Source organism: Scatophagus argus, chromosome 5 (genome assembly GCF_020382885.2).
Source record: "Scatophagus argus isolate fScaArg1 chromosome 5, fScaArg1.pri, whole genome shotgun sequence".
Lineage (NCBI taxonomy): Eukaryota > Metazoa > Chordata > Actinopteri > Scatophagidae > Scatophagus > Scatophagus argus.
Window position 1 is genome coordinate 7,269,654 of NC_058497.1, and position 21,737 is coordinate 7,291,390.

The 21,737-nt window shown below is 42.3% G+C and overlaps 1 protein-coding gene across 1 annotated transcript; it reads left to right on the top strand.

The window, feature by feature from the left end:
- The first annotated feature begins 16,361 nt into the window (after positions 1–16,361).
- LOC124059136 (serine/threonine-protein kinase pim-2-like) lies at positions 16,362–18,891 on the top strand. Its single transcript, XM_046388917.1, has 5 exons — positions 16,362–16,379; positions 16,786–17,007; positions 17,605–17,782; positions 17,903–18,091; positions 18,561–18,891. Exons 1-5 carry the CDS (start codon positions 16,362–16,364, stop codon positions 18,650–18,652), a joined length of 699 nt encoding a protein of 232 aa, XP_046244873.1. The 3' UTR covers positions 18,653–18,891.
- Positions 18,892–21,737: the final 2,846 nt, after the last annotated feature.

The window sequence follows — 21,737 nt, forward strand, 5'->3', positions numbered from 1 at the left end:
GACTGTCACACAGCAGAGACAACAGACAAACTGTACTGTGTGTGTAAGGAGAAGATGCCAAGAAAGTGTGTGTGTGTGTGTGTGTGTGTCAGCATCAGTGCAATCCTTTGATAAGGCTGTTCTTAACACCTCAGAGAACAACATCCCTGGGCTGCCCAACATGAAAGGCTCCTGGTTCTCTGGGATTCAAAACACTCACAGGTACCCGAGTCTCAAAATAACTTGTGACACTGGATGCAATTCAACCTGCCACCTTCTCCTGACAATATCAGACATTTCACACATTACTCTTGTTAGTGATCAAATGTATCCTTCACTGATCTCCTCAGGGTCACTGACACACGTCCTGTAGGCTTCAGCTCTTCTCCAGAGGATTCTCCTGCTCGGTCTCTTCTTAGCTCTTGTTAGAAACACGTCCAAAGAGGAAACAGCTCAACAGCACACAGTCACAGTGTCTGTCTGACTAAAACCACTGAGCTAAACTGTCTGCATCACCACTTTATGGTAACAAGACACTGATGGTGTCATCAGCCCTCATTAGCTTTGACTTGACTTTGTCTCCTTGATGCTGGGCTGGAAACACAGAGCTCTGCACGTTACAACCTGCTGCATAATCACTTCATTACCACATGATCACATGTCACACCAGCTGGTTAACAGTGCAAATAAAACCTGACAAATGGCTCCAGTTTAAATAAAGCTTTTACCTTCCAAAGTGTCATCTGGTGGCGTTAAAATGATTCATGACACGTGTGAACATGTTCAGTGAAACATAACCAAACCAAATCTGCTGCAGCAGACGGCAGGACGGTGACAATGATACGACTGAAGGAGACGTGAAGTTTTGTCCTTGTTTGAAGGACAGAAGATGGAGGTCAGTCTGTGTGTGGCTGCTCTGTCTGTGGAGTCTGATGGAGAGGAGACAGAGAGAGCTGAGGTCCAACCACTGACAGGACACAAGAGAGCAGCTCCAGCCCTCTGGCTCCGACAGAAGACAGGCTGGGAGGGAGGACATCTGTCCAGCTTTAGATCAGCTATCAGAGGACATGACAGGACTGGACACTGAGGGGACACACACCATCCCTCTGGTTTACCAAGAGAACCAACACTGACTTCACAGAGTCACAAAGTTCACATCATGTGAGGACGTGGCCTTCATTTAAACTGAGGACTGCAGGGTTTTGTCCTACATAAGACACATTTGGATCAAACTGATTTCCTGTACAAAAGAAAAGAACCATGTATGCATGTGTTTATGTATTTGTTCAAATATTTCAAGCCAAACACATGTATTGCCAACTGATGAACTGCTGTTCCTTTGTCTCTTCCTGTCACTCTGACAAGCAGAAGCACACACACAGCTGGTTTTCAGGTTAAACTCAGGTTCAAATGAATATTTGCACGACTCACAATATTTTTCTCCAACAGCTTTGAGCAGATGTGAGTACAACAACAAAACATTTTGTTTATTGTGATCACTGATGTCACTATGCAACATTTCAACAAACTCATCTTACAAAAAAACATCATATCAAAAAATGTATTTGATCCTACAGAATATTAAAGGTGACTGACTCTCTCAGTAAACACATTAAAAAGTCTTTCCTCACTGTTGACTGCTGGGACATGTGAGCGTGAGACACAGAGCTGTCTGTCAGTGTGAGGATCCAGCCTGTCTACAGGCCCATTGAAGGTCACACATTTCATGAGTCAATGTGTCGCTGAAGCAGAATATTAACTCATAGTGTTGCTTCACTTTATTGAGTATTTCCCCTGAAGAGAGACTGATTTCACAAGCTCACTGCTCATTTTCTGCTTCTCATTCTCTGCCAAACACACTGACTTGATCATTCGTGTGCCACCATGAACAACAGAGGAAACAAGCTTTCACTGACAATAACCTCCACTGAAAACACGACTTCCTTCATTAAAGAAGAACGATGCAGGAGCTTTCTGTCTGTGCCTCCCTCTCAGGGACTGTCCCTTTCAGATCTGAGGTTTTATTATTATGAAACTAATTCCTGCACTCGTCGCTGCATATTATCCTCTTCCTTTGTCCTGCACACCAGCTGATGAAGCACAGCCTTGGAAGTTATGATACAGCAGACTGGACCCTGATCAGTCACACCAGCAGATCTGCCCTTCTGACAGCAACCAGAGCTGGAAGCAACAACAGATTGAGTGATTACAGTCAGAAAGATTCACTGAGAAGGAGAGATGACAGCTCTCCACACAGACACACTCACATATTGAGCAGCTCAGTATGTCCATCACACACTCTGCACACCACGCTGGGACAACAGACAATAAACTAAAGCACAGAAAAAGCTGATGTTTAATGTCTAAAGAAATATCAAACACAACATACTGCAGCCTTAACATAACAGCATAAGTGACCCAAATCCAAGTGGTCCAAACCATATCACGGTTCATAGGAAGGTCAGGGGCCCAGCACAACCCCTGAGAAACAGCTCCATACCACACCTGAATTCAGTAATAAAGAGGTGTGTCCCAGTACTTTTGTCTAGATAGTGCATCTGAGTTTAAGTACTAAACAGTCCCCCCACAAGCAGAATTTTATTGGTCAAACTGTGTTGATTTCATCCCAATTTCAATTCAAGATCAGAGCTCACATTTTATTATTTATTAGTACAATAATGACTCATGTTGAGAAAAACATTTTAAGACTCTGCTCTAAAAAGATTTTAGTTGGTCTTTTCCTTCTCGTTAAGCTCTGCTCAGCCTTGTTGATATCAGTAAAAAAAACAGTAAAGACAGTTTTGAGAGCAAAGACCGAACAGGACAAAAACAGCAGTTACCTGAGATATCTGAGCAGCTTCTTCTTATGAATCAATACAAATGTCTCACTCCTTCAACTGCTTGTACCTTCAGTCTCTTCCTCCTCCCAGCCTCTCTCTCCATCTCTCTGTGCCTCTCATCAACGATTCAAATCCACCTCCAAGTTTACTGTGTTTTTCTTTTCTTCCTGCTTTATTTTTCTGCTTTGAGTGACGAGGAAAGTACATTCTGCACTTTTCAGAGTTTCTGTTATAAACTGACTCACTAACATGAGAAATGCTGCTGTTGTGCCTGATGTTCCACTGCAAGACACAAATGATTTCACCATTAAAAAAGTTTCAACACAACATGTGCAACAGTACATCTCAAGCCAAAATAAAAGTGTGAAGTGCCCGCAGTCCTCCTCAGAAAACTCCATCTGTTCTGCACCGACTAACTTGACCATTCTACTCTCCAAATGATATGCTGTTCTAACTGGATCACATTATTCACATGAATATTAATTGGTGAGGTGTGAGGGAGGCCAGTGGAGCTCCACTAAGTTCCTGACTGTGAGGCCTTGTGGGACAAACTGCAGCAGACATGAAGCTACGTGTCAAACCTCATCACGTCTGCTGGAAGAAACAGAGAGCTGCAGGGGTTTCAGCTTTGGTTCTCCTCCACCTCCACATCCACATCTCACCAAGGGGTCTGCAGCCCCTTTGGTCTCCATCTGACATTCAGCTACATTAGCAAATAAATCTTTCTGCAATTACCAGAGCAAAGTTGGTGTGTGAAGATGGAGGCAGAACAGCAGACAGAAGGAAAACAATATTAGTAGTAGTTCATATCACATGTGATCAAATCGCACCTGTGAGTAAAAAAATGTGTGTGAAGTGATGAGCATCACGACTATTTGGATCAAACACACTGAAACTACGATCACTTTAATGTGTTGCTTCAAGTCAAACTTGAAATCTTGTCAAAGTTTCTCAGTGCACTGAGTATCACAGTCTTAAAGTCAAACTCAAAGTCCCAGTCAGGGCTCTACAAACCTAAACTGCTTCCATAAAGCTTTGAAACACCAAACTGCAGCCCTCAGTCAGAGCCGATGCCACTGAGAAGATCAGGATTTCTCAAACGGCTGTCTGGTCTGCATGTCACACTTCCAGGCAGGACGCCAGAGGATCAGAGCATGTAGCAAGATGGACGACAGCGATCACAGCACAGGAAAGGGCTCTTTGTAAGACCTCTGCCAAGCCCTGAGTAAAACAGACTGTATCACCATGTGGGCCCCTCTCTCTCTCTCTCTCTCTCTCTCTCTCTCTCTCTCTCTCTCTCTCTCTCCAATGTCTCGCCAGTCTGTCTCCTCTGGGACTGAGTCAGATCCACAGTACCTGGTAGTCATATTAAACCTCCATGTCCGTCGGTGTCAGTCTTGTATCTCACCTCTGGGACAGAATCGGGCTCTTTGCTCCCTCACTGTTCCCATCCTGTCCTCTCCTGTTGTGACAGGCTGCTCCTTGTCCTTTGCCAGGGCTTCAGGCTGCTAAGGACAGTTGGCTGCTTCAGCAGTAGAAATCTTTATGCCAGCCAGCTGAATAACTCTGTGACACTGGACTGTATGTGTTGCTCTCTCTTGGCCTCCTGCCTGCTGCGTCTCTATTGACCTCTTTGTGGGACAAGTCCACTCTCTTCAACATGAAACATAACAGCAAAACAACAGGCTCTGATGCCAAACAACCTGTGGAGAGTGAAGCTTGAGTCAGTGCGTCTGCAGACGTGTCACTGTGGCTCGTGTTGGCTTTCAGCTCACTGCAGTCGCACAGCAGCTGACAGACTGAGAGGAGGACATTCACTCCAGCTACAGTTCAAATCAATCAAAGGCTGGAAGCTGACGGCACTTGTGGCTTTTATGAGTGGGCCACAGTGTGCTGCCTTCGATAAGCATCAAACAGTAAAGACAAGTGAGCATGGCTGCCCCTCTGACATTATCTCTGTTAGGATGCTCCAGCTGACGGGCGTCCTCACAGAGATAATGTCCCACACTGGTGACACGTTTGCTTTGGACTCACACTGATGTCACAGTGATGCCGAAACACTTAACAAGACTGAAACTGAGTTTTCAGTTCAGTTCTTCTCTGCTTTTAAACTACCAGTTGGTCTCACCTGTTCACTGTGTTGGTGGGAGGACAGAAGTGAGACTTCACAGACAGACAGCAGGAGAAGTCACATGCAATGGACAAATTTTAGACACGACTGACACCATCACACAACTCCAAGCCTCCAACTGTGACATCATCAATGGAGGCTTGGATAACAAAGTCACTGTCACTATGAACAAGACCAGTTTCTATGAAAATATCAGGATACCCATCAAAACAATCGATATCACAACTCCAAACCCTGAAATATTCCTCAAATAAAACTGAGACCAAAAGACATCTCATGTTTGCCAACATATTAAGTCCAGTCTGATGTCGTTTACGGCCTTCAGCTCACTAATTGCACACTGGTATCAGATCAGTTCTCGATATCAGAATCAGTCTGTGACTGAACAAAAGAGGATCAATGCAACACTATTTTTACTGTAACCGGAGCTGAACCAATTCAGTCTGTGCTAAGCTGAACATTTCAGGACGGCCATATCAAGGGTCTCATTAGTTTGCGGATTGTCTGTCAGTGAAATCAATAGGAGGTTTAGAAAAGATTGATTAATGCAGGAATCAATGGATAATCACACATGCAGATCAGCGGAGTGCAGCGTTCTTTAGCCCTTTAGCTGTTGTGGGATGTCAGAAATTACCGCTGAGCCCTCTGAAGGTGTTTCACACTCACATGCACCTCAGATAATCTCAGTGATTTGCTCACAGCCACACGCTGTAACATTTAGATAAGACAGCTGAGAAACGGTGCTGCTGCCAAATAGTCCTGCAGATATTCTCACAGCGTAGCCTGATGTCCACTGTGGTTAGCATCCACACATCACATTTGACATGTTTATTATCATTACAGTGCAGTCCTCTGTTCAGTTTGGGGACACAAATAATCACCTCATCACAGACCAAACAGACGCCTGAACAACAAAAACCTCTTGAAGGAACTGCAGTCAATAAGGAGGTGATGGTTAGAAATTACCTGTTTAGAATGAAGAGGGAATTTGTTGTTTATGTTATCTGGTGATTGGATGTGTAAGGAGGGAGCATCAGGAAGTCAGGAAGTGAGTTAATGTCAAAACATGACATCTGAGAACTGAGTGAAACCTAAAGTGAAAACGTTCTGTAATTCTGAATAATCAATTTCAGCTCAACTGCTGATCATTTATGAAGGCTGAGACAATAAAGAATTAAAGTCTGAACAAGGAGATAGAAACCTTATGTTGGTCAAAATGAATGCACCTCAAACCACACACACACACACACAGTGACAGTCATTCCCATTCAAGTGAAATGCAGGTAATGTGTGTTTCTTTGGTGAATTACCATATAAATAACTTTCACTGCTTCTCAGATGTGTTTTAAGAGCCTGAGGGAAAAACATTACACGTCCCTCAATTAATGTTTACTTTAATCAAACATCTGCTGGATAAGGAAGGAAGCTCAACGATAAAAGATCAGTGCAACACATTCTGATGAGTGGCAATGCTGCAGTATATGAGGCAGCTTCCAAAACCACACAGACACTAAAGGAATCTAACAGAGTTACATGTTTCCACTGGTCTGTGTGGGTGTCCCCCCACAGTCCAGAGACATGTGGCTCGGCTGCAGCCAGGGCTCGTCCAGGAGGACAACCTTATAAGTCCATTACAGGTTGTGTGTACGTCCTATGAATAGAGAGACATCATCAGGAATTGTTGTCCGACCTTTTGTATTTCATCCACACATGACCTGCAGAGTGATGCATCAGTTCATCCTCTGACTGTCTCCTCTGTAACCCAACACACACACACACATACACACACACACACACACACACACACACACACACAGGAGAGGTGAGTGTGGACAAAATCGTGACTTAAAAATCTGACTGCTGTCATGTGAGATGTTTCACTCTCAGTTTTTCTGACAGCAGCAACAAAGGAGCAGAAAATATCAGAAACAAATATATTTACTGTGGACAGATATTTAAAGTTGCAGCCACCAACACACACACACACACACACACACACACACACACATACATACACATACAGAGAATGTGTCATTTCCACTCTAATAAACTGTGTGTCCTCTAATGTGTGATGTGTTTCTTTGCTGAATTACCATATAAATAAGTGCCACAGCTTATCAAGGTTCATTTCAAAAAGCCTGTGGTAAGAACAGGAAAGAGAAAAGGTGAGAGAAAGAGTGTGTGTTTGTGGCTTTTGTTCGAAGGAGGCAATAAAATCTTTTGCCTTTTATCTCCATCTCATTAGATAGTTTGTCTTTCTTTGTCTGTCTTTGTGTCTCTGTCCTTCACTCACACAGGTTCCTCTTGACTCTGAGGACAAACAAATCAGTCCAGGAGTGTGTCACATCAGTAAATCATTAACTAAATACAGACTGACAGACTGGAAAACCTTCATGAACCTGTGAGTTAGAGGACAGAAAAGGAGGAGGGAAAACAGAAATAACAGTTGACCAAAGTGTCTTCTCTCTCTCTCTCTGAGCAAAATGAATTTCTTCCACCAGCCGAGTTATAAATCTCTTCCTCTGACCTACAGATCTGCTCTGTCACAGTGTTTCTTTAATCCACCCAACCTCCTCATACTCAGATTCTTTCTAACAGACCAGATCCTGCCTCTGTTGTCTGTTTAACAGCCAACGATGGCTGCCGTGTCTGAGAACATGAAGTTTGTCAGTAAACCAGTTTCAATGGTCAACAAATTAAGTGACTTTTAATTTACCTCCACAAATCCTAATTCAGTTGGATAAAAATTAGTGGAGTTTTAAGAAGGTTCAGACACTTTGGTATCCAACTAAAATGCAGCAGAATAACTCATTTGATTTTCTTTAACAGAAAGAAATTATTCATGTAGTCAGGGCTGACTGGTCTCTACTGTCGTTTCTGTTTTCTTCTGTTCTGCTGTCAAGTCTCAGGTTACAACAGGCTGGACTTTTGAACTGAGTTTGCAGTGTTAACACACAGGAACTGTGTCGTTATTTGTTTGATAAATGCATCTCGCATTAAAGGATTCATTCCCTGCCTGATGAACACCAGTTTCCAACAGCTTGTTGGAAAATGGTTTCCATCGTGGTCCAAACTCACAACACAGTAATTTAAGCAAATCCGAGAGTCCAAGCCACAATAATCAGTCTGCCCTCATGTTAAAGTTAATATAAAGATGTAAACGCCACAATCTTATTGCAACACAAATGAAACTACACTTCCCACTGACACCAATGTGTACAAGTACTTTCCAAAGTAATAAGAGGCCATGTAGCATCATCCCACATGAGAGTCAGTGCTTCAGGTCTTTCTCATGAGGACATGTTGGCCTGCAGTGTTGGTCCTGCTGCCGTCTGCCTCCACTCTGCTCAGACTCGCTCTTCTCTCTTTACAGGCTTACAGCCACCGAACAGCTGCTGAGCCTTTTATTGGTTCTTATCAGCCTCACCCCCTGCAGCAGGAGTCACACCACGTCTCTCTGATCGGATCGGGAAACGTATGTCCTGAGCCTCAGTGCAGAGACCGACCTTCTCTGTGTGTGGACGGGTGCAGATTTACCAGGAATGTTACACGTCTCCAGTGGGAACATCAGCTGACAGCACGACGTATGTTTTACAAACGGTGATGATTTGTTCGATACAGTGAATGACGATTTCTGTGGAATTTTATCTCGAATGAAACTGGGTGAAAAATGTTTAGCACACAGAAACATTTTCATCTCACATGTGGATGACAGATGGTGTCACCTAACAGAAGCAATAGATTTAAAAATAATGGAGTTAATGTTTTCAGGCCATTTAGGTTGTGTCGGAGCCTAAATACAACAAGGAAGACAAGCAGTCTATTAAAATTTTCTGAGGACATCCCCCTCAGGAGACACAGCTGCTTTTAACAGGACAATATTAAAACAGCTGTTTGACTTGCAGGACAAAACTATGTTTACATACACGTCTGCCACTTAGTGTGAAGAGTGTTCTTCTCATTGATTAGAAAACATGTAATTACATTGATCTGTTATAAATGAATATACCAATAAGAAGTGGAGGACACGTGGGTGTGTTTAATCTGGAGCTGAGTGCAGCTTTCTACAACACAGTGGGGTGGATCATTGAGACGAGCAGCTTGGAGCTCACAGCCAGCTGACACGTCTTCCTCCAGCACCGACTCAAGGTGCTTAATGTGCAAAGAGATTTCATATTCCCCTTCATCTTCTTTGCTCTCTCAGTAGATTTTTCAAGTGTCTTCCATTTTGATCTATGAAATGTGCTGTATGAAAAAGAGACTGATTTGGCTGCTCCCATTTCATGAAAAAAGTGGTTGAACTGAGGGGGGAGGATGAAGACAGGAGGAGGAGGAGGAGGACTGTCCATCATGGCAGCAGATGATGTGATGAAGCACATTAAGCCTCAGTTCTCTCAGGGATTCTTTCACATGACTCAACTCTGCAAAACATACTGAAGAAACAATTGTCAGATTTTTCAAATCACTAACTGATCAAGACGGCCACGTTCAACAGAGACTACAGTGTTGAATGTGGAAGTTTGAGTTGACCACACCAATTCAAAAGGTTTCTGCCACAGTGTAAACTCTGAGCTGTCAAAACTCGAGCAGCCAGACTGGCATGGAAACAGTTCAAACAGGAAATACTGTCACTGTTTGAACACACACCAAGAAGAGAGATTACAAACATTAAGTGACAGACACAAAGGAGGAAGCTGCCTGCCAACCACATTCAGCATCAGCTCGTCTGCATGCGGTTGTAGTTGCTGTCGTCTTTTATTATTCAGACCAACAACAGGCCTCCAGGAAAACACCACAAGAAGCCTTGTTCTTTCAAGCGAGTTACTGACGATAAAATATGACTCAATGTTTATTCTGAAAACCTTTCAAACATCAAGACTCTGCACAGCACAGATCACCTGACCAGCCAATGAGGGAAAAGGAAAAAAAATCTGATAACTGGTAGATGAGTCAACTTTTCCATTGCAGACACTTCATCATCTACTGGCAGGCATCAGGTCAGATTAGACCAACATGCGTTCATTAAAAGCCACATGCCCACTGAGCCATGGAGGCTCAATGGATCGAGCTGAGACAACACTGATTTACAGCAACAAGTTTAGCATCACGTCAGTGTGAGCAGAGAGACGCAGACAGTGAATCTGTTGTTTCCATTCAGATTCGATGGGTCAAAAGTATCTCTGTGGAGACAGCAGAGAAAGAAAGAGAAAAGAGAACATTTTGGCACAAAAAACATACAAAGAAAAGCTACAATAAGTGAAGAGAACAATGGAGGACACAGCACTGCTCCTTATTTACAGAGCTGAGGAGAAGATTAATTTGTGTGCACTGTAGGTCATCTTCAGAATAACACACAGATGTTACAGATGTCTGTCATTTCCTGGTAAAATAACATCCACCTTTCTGAACTGAAAACACTCCTGTGGTCAGACAGACAACTGACTGAGGGTTTGATTCTGCTCCTCTCTCTCCAGCTTTGCTGCACAGGTGCTTAAACATCTTCCTGCTTTCACTGAAATGTAATACAAGCTGTAACCGTGAAGCAGCTGCCTGCACAGAAGCTTTATACCACTTAGAGAGCTCGTTTTCAGCTCAGTCTGCTGTACGGGTTACATTATATTTCATTGTCAGGGAGGAGAAAAGTCTCTGCTGGACGGTGCTTTCAAATATGGGAAGTTCTACTACCACCGAAATGAAAATAAATGAAGCTTTGGTGTTCAGTAGGACTTAAATCTTCAAGGTGTCACTGAACCAGAGTCAGTGAGAATCTCAAGATGAAGTCCTTTCTTTCCGTGCAGTGAAGTTCTGATCCCGCAGGAATCAAACTTATCTCAGCTCTTGACATCTGTAATTCTTTCCTTCTTCTCCTCTTCCTCGGCTGAGCCTTCCATTAATATGGAAACACGATCAAAGCAGCAGTTTCCCATCGGTGTATTATTTTTTCAATGATTTTTCCAAAACCAACAGCAGTTAACAGTTCCAACACATGGAGTCCAATACAACCTTTAAATGCAGACAAATAACATCTGTGTCTTACAATACAAACCCTGCTCAGTTGAAGTTAATTCCAGAGAAAATTTGATGCTTTGATTTTATTTCTCTGAATTTATTCTGTGTGATTTTGTGTGCAAAGTGTGAGATACTTCAGTCTCAAAAGCCTCTCATCTTTGTCCAGGATGCGTTTAGATGTTCAGAGATCTTCATAAGTGTGTTTGGTGAATATATTCAAAGCACTGATGTCATTAACACATTTCTACTTGTGCTCCCTTATCTTCCTACGCACCAAATCCCTTTTCGATACAGAAACAAATCCAGAACATAACAGGACTCATTCAGCTTTAACTGACCCTGTTCATCAGTCCATTACATGACACTGAGTTTGACAGTCTGCTGCTGGGAGCAAAACATTTCACCAGCTTGGCTTCTCTGACTGACTTTCACAAGAGGCACCTGAGAACCTGAAATGTGCACTGCGCTCAGTGTGAGAGTGTGTGCGTGTGTGTGTGTGTGCGTGTGTGTGTGTGTGTGTGTGTGTGTGTGTGTGTGTGCGTGTGCGTGTGAGAACAAAGCCACTGTAATCCTTGCTGCATGGAGGGAAACCTAATGAGAAGGCAGAGAGATTCCCACAGACAATCACACACTGCTTCAAACATACACACAACACAAGCAGTTCATGTTAGATCCCAGTGTGACAGGCACACTTAGAGGATCTCGACCCTTTTTGCTGCAATACACATCACTCACACTCACACACAATAAATATGGTGGCTGAAAGCGACCATCATGTTGCTGATTACAAAGCCAGTAGAACCAGCTGCAGGAGGAGGTTCAGTGACATGTAGCAGGAGAGAAAGCCTCTGCAATTACATAAAGCTTGCATTAATTTCCACTGCCAGAGGAACCAGTAAAGCCAGCACAGCCCTAAACCCTCTTACTGCATTTGAAGTAAGATTGATGGAGCTGCCTGAAAATCACATCCAGAATGAGAGAACAGCGAGACCAGAGGGAACATTTTGTGTAGAGAAGAGAAGAGAGTGTGACAGTGAGGGAGCGACTGTCTAAACCTCACAGGCCTCCATCTTTGTGTCTCCATGGTGTGTGATCGCATCAGGAAAGTCAGCCACAGTGTCAGTAATAGAAATGTGAACCACTGGCTGAAAAGCAGTGAGAGAACATGTGGAATATGGTGGATTGTGTTTGCTCACATCACTAACTGGAGACTTAAGACAGCTGTGCACAGGATCGGAGAGGCAGCAGAAAGAGCCTCTTGTTGGCTTTGGCATAAAAGGGAGGAGGGGGACTGGAGGCCCGGAGCTGATGGGCAGTGACCTGGCCACCACTGCTGACCTGCCAACTGGAAGGTGTAGCGGTTAAGGGTGGAACCACCCAGAGAAGGTTGGACACCGTCTGACGACAACAGCTTCAGGTCGAAGGCCACAGTCGTAACAAAGAGCGACTGCATGTGTTGCGTCCTCACATGTATAAAGCAAGAGGAACTCGTGATGTGTGCGTTGATTTTGTAATAACCTGGCATCGACCTTTCATATGTGCTCAATGTAACAATTATCATAAAGCAGACACCAACATCCCATGTTTTTAATGCCACAGACAACGACATCCCCGGGCTGCCAAACAGGAAAGGCTCCTGGTTCTCTGAGGCAGGAAACACACACAGGGACCTCAGTCTGAACATAACTTCTGACACTGAATTTAATTCAAACTGCCAACTTCTGCTGAGAAGATCTGATGTTTGACATGCAGCATTTGTTTTGTTAGTTATATTGAATGTATCTGTCAGTGACCTGCACAGAGTCACTGCTGTGTCCTGTGTGCTGTGAATGTGGAGCTGACAGGTTGGAGTCACTGAAGGCTGAACAGAAAAGAAATGTGGTGCAGAAGCTGACCTGCAGGTTTGTAACCTTCCTGTTAGTGAGCAAACCGACTGAACTGATGATCCCACTGTTAAGTTTTTCTCAACACGAGTCATAGTTCAGCGTTTACTCATGTTTCCCTCCACCTACACACTGGGTCAGTCTCGTCTTTCTCTCTCCTGCATCCAGCTGTGTCTCCCTCCACCCCCCATGTTGGAGATGCTGACCTCTTCCAACACACCTGATTCAAATGAGCAGCTCGTCATCAAGCTCAGCAGACGCCTGCTAACGAGTCGTTCATTTGAATCAGGTGTGTGGGAGCACCTAAAACATGCAGGGGCAGGACCGACAAACACTGGATCAGAGACACATGACTGCAAAGACATTTTTAATTTAATATGTTTTAAATAATTGTGGTGTGGGCTGCTCAGCTGATGGACTCTCATGTATGATGATGATCACAGCTGTGTGTGAAGCCACCTCATAATCCCTGCCTGTTCAAAGCATTTCTCAGAGTAACTCATCATGATCAGTTCAACACATCTTGTATCTACCCAGGAAGTGTGCTGTTTTTGTGTGTGCAGCTTGCCAACAGCTTTAGCAACATCTCCACTTAGCATTGTGGGACACTCTGGTTGCAAGGGCAGAGTGTGTATGTTTAGGCAGGTGTATAAGTAAACAAACAGGTAGACTGTACATCAGGAGCATGCAGCCTGAAACTAATGTAACTACTTTCCTTTTAACCTTCAGTTTACAGATGGACACATCAACCAACAAGTTTTCACATTTATCAGCAGTTTCTGTGATTCTGAGTGAATGTTCGTGTAGACTTGTCGGGCCAGGACTGTCCAGACATGCATGTAATGCTCTGAAGAGGATTACTCTCAGTTTTAAGTGTTGTGTCATTGTTTCAGATCATAGGACCTTTGTCCTGTATAAATATGACAGTTTTCTGGCTTGTTTAGTTTCTTTGCAAATAAACTCATTTCAATCCACAAATCCATTTCCAATGTCTTCTGTTTAATACTCACTGGGGACACGACATTAGCTGTACCAAATGGCCAAAAAAATAAACTGATCAACAAATGCAGAGTCAAAATGAATAAATGCTGAAATTATGTCTTTGTTTCAAATGGTTTGTGTGCAAAAATAAACTAACAGTGAAAAGAAAAGAGTGAAAACAAAACTTTGTCTTTGGGTTCCCCTGATGACACTGTATAATCTTTTCAGCTTTTGGACTTTGACTATTTTGTGTTTCATGGCCATTTGTTTAAAGTACTTTAATATTATTATTATTTTATTCCAGGTCACTATGGTAATTTCAGCCTGTGTTCTAGTAGCGATGTCATGGAATGGAACTCGACACATTAAAGGCATCAAGGGTCTTAGAACAAAGACACAGACAGGTTCTACATTAACTAACAGTCAGTAGTTCAGCAGGTAAGCAGTTGAGCACAGCTTCTGGATATTCAGACAAACGTATTTTCTCCTTGAGAGCGTTTACAGAATAACACATTCACGAACACGTTAAAGACTCTTCATTCCTGGGACAAGAAGAGCAATTCAGGTGAGTGTGAAACTCTCAAACAGCTGCAGCTGCAGTTCACGGATTACAAAAAACCTTCCTATGAAATCATTTTGACTGTAGTTCAGTATATTTTGATTAATACAAGTTAAGACGTCAACAAATACATGAAAATATGTTAATTAAATTGAAAGAACTCCCATGCAACTAATTTTATTTCAAGTATTTCTACATTTTAAGATTGATTCTAGTGCAGCAACCCTCCTTATTCTTTTGTGTTTCAAGATACAGACTTTTGTATGTGTCTGGAAAATTATTTGGGATATTATTTAAACCAGCAGTAACAGCTATAACCAGCTACAGCATTCAAACTTCATGATGAGATTGTTAAAGGAGTTTTTGCTATTGTGTGTGAACATGACTTTGTGGTAAAGTGTGTGTGAAAAGGCAGTAACAAGTGTAACTTTAGTAAAAATATCAGATTAACACGGAAAATAATTTGCATTCAAAATTTTATGCAAATAAAAGAAAAAAAAGAATAAAAAGCTAAATGTACCTGCAGATAAACAAAGTACTCATTACATATTATCATTGTTACTTTATATATCAGCAGCATTTTAATATCAAAGCTGATATTATTTTGTCTACTCTTGACTACTTAATACGTATGGTCTTCACCTGCAGATTTTAGTAACTACTGCTGTAAAAATATAATACAGAATTGTGCTCAAAAAAGTTTATGTCACAGACCTGAAATTCACTCTTAGAAACTGTCAATCATCAGATAAGATTTGTCTTATTTGTAGAGAGCATGGCCAGCACCTCCAAAGACAACGGTGGCGACCAATGTAAGGTTGTGACCAAGAAAAGGAAGGCCTGCACAGATCTGGAAATGCAGAGAAAAAAACGAAAGACTGCCAGCAACCCCATCAAGGGGTCAGCAGAGGCTGTGCTGACTCAGGGGACCAAAAGAAAGTCCAGCTTCCAAAGAGAGTCCCCCAGTAAGAAGCAGAGGGTTGGAAGCACTGACACCAACACCAACACTGCTGAACCCAGCAAAGTGTCTGAGGAGGAGACCAGTGTTGACCTGCGGCTAGCAGTAGACACTCCCAGGACATCGGAGAGCTCCAAAAGCTCTTCGACCTCCAATAACTTGTCTACTCCCAAAAACTGGATCATATCCAACTCAGAGACTGCAAGCAGAGGTAAGCTAATAGTGCAGAAGAAAATCAGATGACCACTTGTTCTTTTGACTTTTTGATTTTTGCACCAGTTCAACAAACAACATAAAACATTTTAACTAATGAGACCATGTAATCCTATTTCCAAAAATGTCAGTATATTTTTTGTTATTTGAAACTGCCATTAAAAGAAACCAGATGTTTTGAATTAACAAATGAAGAATATTATCAGAATGATGCATAACATAGAAGAATTCACTAACCCAGAGGCTAACAATCACTGATTTCAACCACAACATCTGGACACAGCTGTTGTGGTAAGATGCTCCTCATAACTATCATAAAACATGAATCTGTGTTTGTGTTTGTGTGTGTTCCAGAGTTTGAAGCCAAGTACCTGCAGCTTAACAGGCTGGGAGAAGGAGGCTTTGGTTCAGTTTATGCTGGGACTAGAAAAGCTGATTATTTACCAGTAAGTATTATGTTCCTATTCTCAACTCATACATACAAACACTGTCTCTCTGAACTCTCTGAACTAACAAAAATACTGATGATTCTGTCCTGTAGGTGGCGATCAAACACATCCCCCAAGCTAAAGTGAAGGTTCAACTGGCTGTGAGTGATTTGAACTGATGTCTCAGTATTAACTCTTAAAACATCCTTGATTTTTTTTCTCACTTTCCCATTACTTTGGTGTTCAATGCGCGCACAGGCGCCCATCTATTAACACCATTACCCTCATGTATAAAGATGGATGACACATCTTCGCGTACCCAGTAGACAAAAATTAAGCTAAAATATCCTGGACAGGAGCTCTGCCATCTTGTGATGGCAATGTCATGTGGAGCCAGAGTCTGCACCTTCAGATTCAGATTCAAGATTCAAAGCATTTATTGTCATATGTACAGTAAGGAAACAGGTTTCCCTGCACAGTGAAATTCTTACACTGCTGTCTACACTGAATGCCATAAAAGCTTACGGTATATTAAAAAGATAGAATCATTTCACAAAATAGGCCATTTGAGAAGGTGTTCCTGGCCATACACTCGCCCAATTAATTATTTGATAGTACTCAGCTCTCAACTGGGGCCTTTTACCCCTAAAATGATTAAAACCAAACTAAACATGATACAGCAGTCAGCTTCAAAGAAGCAGTTGAGATGTTTTGGCTTCACTTCTGAGAAGCTGTCATGTCATCCATCATTAAATACAGTCAATGATTAAAACACACATTTGTTCTGTATACTTTCTCCTTTAGGTCATAAATGGGGAGACACACAAAGTGCCCACTGAGGTGCTCCTCATGAAAACAGCGGCAGGTGGACCAGAGTCAGTGGGGAAATATGCAGCCACTACATTATTAGACTGGTATGACCTGGACCACGAGCTTGTCCTGGTCATGGAGAGACCAGTCCCCTCTGTGGACCTATGGACCCACCTGGATGAGAATAATTGTTACATGTCGGAAGCCCAGGCTAAGGTACTGAAGCTGGTTGGAGCATGTTTCTGTGTCAGTGTATGGTGTTACCCTAAAGCTGCACTGAGTCTCAACTAAAACAAAAAAATAACAAAACTACTGGCTGAAAACGATTTACTGGCTTAATTATTAATGAATACACTATTTGGAAATGTTGATTATTTATTTGCAGTCAGAGTGGAGTAGCTCCACAAAAAGTCAATATACACGTTGCTCTCCCCTCATATTTGTCTTGTGCCTGTACATTCAAACATTGGCGTCATAAAGTTTCAGCGTGTCATAAAGTTTTTTTCTCAAGTTTTTGCCTAACTTTATGCAACTGCAGAATACAAATTTGGGTTTACTCTTCTCTTACTAATTTTATGTGTAGTTGTGGTTTTACATTCTGTTTGAAAATACCTTTATTGCCCACACACTGTCGCATTTGCTCTTTCTGGTATCATTGGTGTTCTCAGGTCAGTTCTCTCAAATGCACTGAACTGGCCTTTGAGCGACATTTTGGTCTGAAAGCTGCGACAATGTCAAATTAGAAAGTATCACCCAGCATTCCCTGCTTCAAATAATTCTAAATGAGTCTGTTTCTCCTTATCTCTATCTCAGAACATCATGAAACAGCTGGTGGATGCAGCCATTCAAATGCACTCTCAGAAAGTGTTCCATCGGGATATCAAAGCAGACAATATCCTTCTGGAAACTGGTTCTGATGTCCCTCGAGTGCGCATCATAGACTTTGGCTGTGGCTGCTTGGAGAAAAGTGAACCTTACAACGGCTACTCTGGTACGACATCTGGTTTCTACTCCTGCTCATCATGCCTTTGTAGATCTCGAGTGTGGTGTTTTTGTTTAAAACTTACTCCTCATCTTTGTTTTATTTCTGCCTCTTTCTCTGTATTGACAGGAACCCTTGAGTACGCCCCGCCAGAGTTTTACACAGAGAAGGAATACAAGGCCCGTCCCACCACAGTCTGGCAGCTGGGCATGCTACTTTATGACCTGCTAGATGCAAAAGCATTGGTTAACACCCAGAAGTTTCTTAGGAACCAAACTGCATTCATGAGTGGGTTAAATGAGCTCAAAGTGTCCCAAGGTAAGACAATGCTGGTTTCAAAACAGTTCTAGGTTTTGGTACTGACAATGTGCAAGCTTTTTCCATCCATGTTCCAAAAGGTGGCGGCACGGTGGTGCAGTGGTTAGCACTGTCGCCTCATAGCAAGAGGGCCCAGACCAGGTTCGAATCCTGGTCTGGGCCCTTCTATGTGGAGTTTGCATGTTCTCCCTGTGCCTGCGTGGGTTTTCTCCGGGTACTCCGGCTTCCTCCCACAATACCAAAAACATGCACATTAGGTTAATTGGCTGCTCTACATTGCCCCTAGGTGTGAGTCTGAGAGTGTGTGGTTGTCTGTCTTTCGCCCGTAGTCAGCTGGGATAGGCTCCAGTTTCCCCGCGGCCCTGACGGATAAGCGGTATAGAAAATGGATGGATGGATGGATGGATGTTCCAAAAGGTCACTCCAGCTGACACTTTTTTCAATTCATGTCTGTCCTCTCTCTTCACAGACTGCCTGGATTTGGTGAAGATCTGTTTGACGGCAGACCCGGACAACCGCGCTACCCTGGAAGAGATGCAGCAACATCCATGGTTCACATAAAACTGCACATTCCACCCAACAAAACATCGCCATCGTCTGGATGGAACAGAAACTACTTTGCCTTAAAACTTCAGTATTTTACATTAAACTGTGCTTCAAAAATATAAATAAATGACATAAGTCACAGTTTGCTGGTGATTTAGTAAATGTTTGGACAGGCACCTAAATACTCTCATAAAAGGTATTATGCTGATGCGATAATGATGAAAATTCTTACATACACCAATGCCTCTTTCTTCTCACACTCTGGAAAGATGTGAACTCTTTCACCAAACATCGTGTCATACTTTCTGTATTAATGACTAATTTAAAGAGTTTGGTCTGGACCTGCTCCGTTTGGAAAGTGTCATGAGATATTCCTGCATCAAAGTTAGGAGGTAATGTTGGTGGGCCCGCACTGATAAATAATATTTGAAGCTAATATGGTTAGAATGAAGCTAATACTATCTTATATACTCTGAGTACTTAATATGTATGGTCTTACACTCCAGTAACTATTGCTGTCAAATGAATGCAGTAGAGTTAAATGTGTAGATCTACTGCAGGTGATTACTTTGTGCTTCATAATGAAAAACAGGGAGAGTGAAGGCTGACATAAGTTTCAGAAGATAAGATTTCTTCTGCTGCAGCCTGACAATAAACTGACATTTACATGGAAATATTATGATTTGAGGACTCTTTCTTACAGGTCTGGGATCAGCAGGTCATGTTCTGTTAAAATTCCTTCATGTTGGCATTGCATGTGTTTCTAACAATTATTACAGTAGCTTTCATGATCTTTCAAAATGTGTGTTAATACAATTATTTCGACGCCCAGAACACACCTTGGATACTTCAAAATATTACACTACCCGGGCCAGGTTTCTGTGACAACAAGTTATTGTATAACAAATTAAATTTGTGTGAAACATTTGAACCTATTTATTATACAGGATATGGTGTAAGCACAGCAACAGCCTAGCTTGTTAGCCTTAGCTAGCTTCATAGCTTCGAGCTGTGTGAGTAGATTTCATAAACCAGCTTGTGTCAGCTGCTCCAACGCTCCACCTGACTACCCATATTTGGACTTGCCAGGGGTTAAGAGAAGTCATACACTGCAGAGATGGCGACGGCCAGGCATGCACATATTGAGCGTTACAAACGGCTTATAAGAAACCTGTGGTCGACATAACGGTGAGTCCGTCCACCATTTATGAGTTCAGTAAATCAAAGTGACAAATTTGAAGAAATCCGATTTTCCTGAGAAATCGTATTGACGAGAATCCGACAGACATAATATGGACGAATGAACATAGAACAACGGCTGTCACTGATGTAAAGCCATAAAAATGTGAATGAACGTAACATAATACAGATGCTGTGTGTGAGAGCACGCTGTCAGAATGTTTACCTGTTCACTTGCTCAGGTACTCAACTTCACATGTGCTTGTTTTAAAATGTACATCCATTCAATCACGCGATATCCCTCCCATCACACAGCAGTGTTTCGGAGCAGAAACACACATCAGTCTTCTTCTATGAGATGGCTCTCCCACTACAGACTGCTTTGCATTCATACAGCAGCTTGTTATGCATGAGCCACACTGTTGTGAAGAATTAAATTGGCATCTTGACCAACATTTAAAAAGTCACAGCAGGGCCAAACCTGACCTCGTCTACTGAATCACGACAACCTGCTGCAGTGCTGCTGCCTGCATCTCCTTTGACTTGAGACCACCTACAGAAGGAAACACAGGACCTTGTGCACACACTTGTTTAGCTTTCTGAAAACTGGTTCTGCTGTGCAGCTGTTATTATATATGATCTTTGGGTTTTGCCACAAAAGCAGCTGAACCAAACTAACCATATGGCTGTCACAGCACGCGGTGAAGTAACACAAACAAGCAGCAACTGGTCAAAGTCAACACAGTCTGATGAAGAAGGAAGCTGGGAGGACTGGAATGATTCAGTGACAGAAAAAAAACCTTTTTAGTTCATCGTCCACCCTTCAAAACTGCATCAAGAAAAGACGGTCCTGAGAGGAGCAGTGGGGCCGACTCACAGCTTGAACATATACACAAACTAACATTTAGACCTTCAAACACACTGCAGCCACTTTTTATATCAGACATAGTTGTGTTTCAAGATGCAGAGATGAGGGTTCAGGATGAAGAAACAGCACATAAGGTAAAAAGCAGTACAGTCTTTAACATTTTTACAAATCTGTGCACCATCATAGCAGACAGACAGAAGTTTAAACTTCAGCCCAGCCAGATGAACTCTTGTCCTTCTCTGTTTCTGATTTTTAAGCTTGCTGAATGAAAATGTTATTTCATCAAAGTTTACAGTCTTTACTGTCTGAAATCTGATTTTAATGAATGTGAGATAGACAAAACAAACAAACAAACAAACAAAAAAAATCAGCCACTATCAGTTTCTAACAGCACTATTCATTGCAACATTCATCCTCAGTGCAGACTTAAAGTATCCAGACACAGAGAAGGAAGCACAGGAGGAATACTGTGGACACAGTCAGTTTCCGTCCCATTTTCTCACTACATAACAGTCTCAAGGGCCACTGAGCCACAGTAACATGATAATCAAACACCATAATCATGGTCTGTAGTGTCAAGTTGTGTCAACAATCGCTGCAAGGAGATGCAGATCACTAAAATATGACAGGATTACATTCTGTTGTAGTCAGCATGAACTCAAACGGACAGACCACTTGGAAAACATTATTAACTGAATATTTTGAAGCAAAGTGAATAGACGTAAAAAGATTCCAATTTTTTATTTCTAATCATGCTGTAGATCAAGTCAATACATATTAAAATAGGGGACAAAGATATTAGCTAGTAATTAAATTAATAACAGTGATTGGTAATAATTTGGTGTCAAATAAGCTCCTCATTTTTGTGTTTTTGTGGCGGGATACACGCGCACACACACACACACACACACACACACACACACACACCCACAGCTTCTTGTACAGACAGTCCTATGACAGCTCTGAAACTGACTCAGTGATATTATCATCAACAGAAACAGCAGGATGGTGCTCCGTGTGTGTGTGGACTCACTGCAGTCACTGTAACCCATG

Bases quoted from the DNA above. Each gene is read 5' to 3' on its own strand.
- LOC124059136 (XM_046388917.1), top strand. The intron at 17,783-17,902 runs GTACGACATCTG...CTGTATTGACAG, and splicing joins ACCTTACAACGGCTACTCTG to GAACCCTTGAGTACGCCCCG. The intron at 18,092-18,560 runs GTAAGACAATGC...CTCTCTTCACAG, and splicing joins TGAGCTCAAAGTGTCCCAAG to ACTGCCTGGATTTGGTGAAG.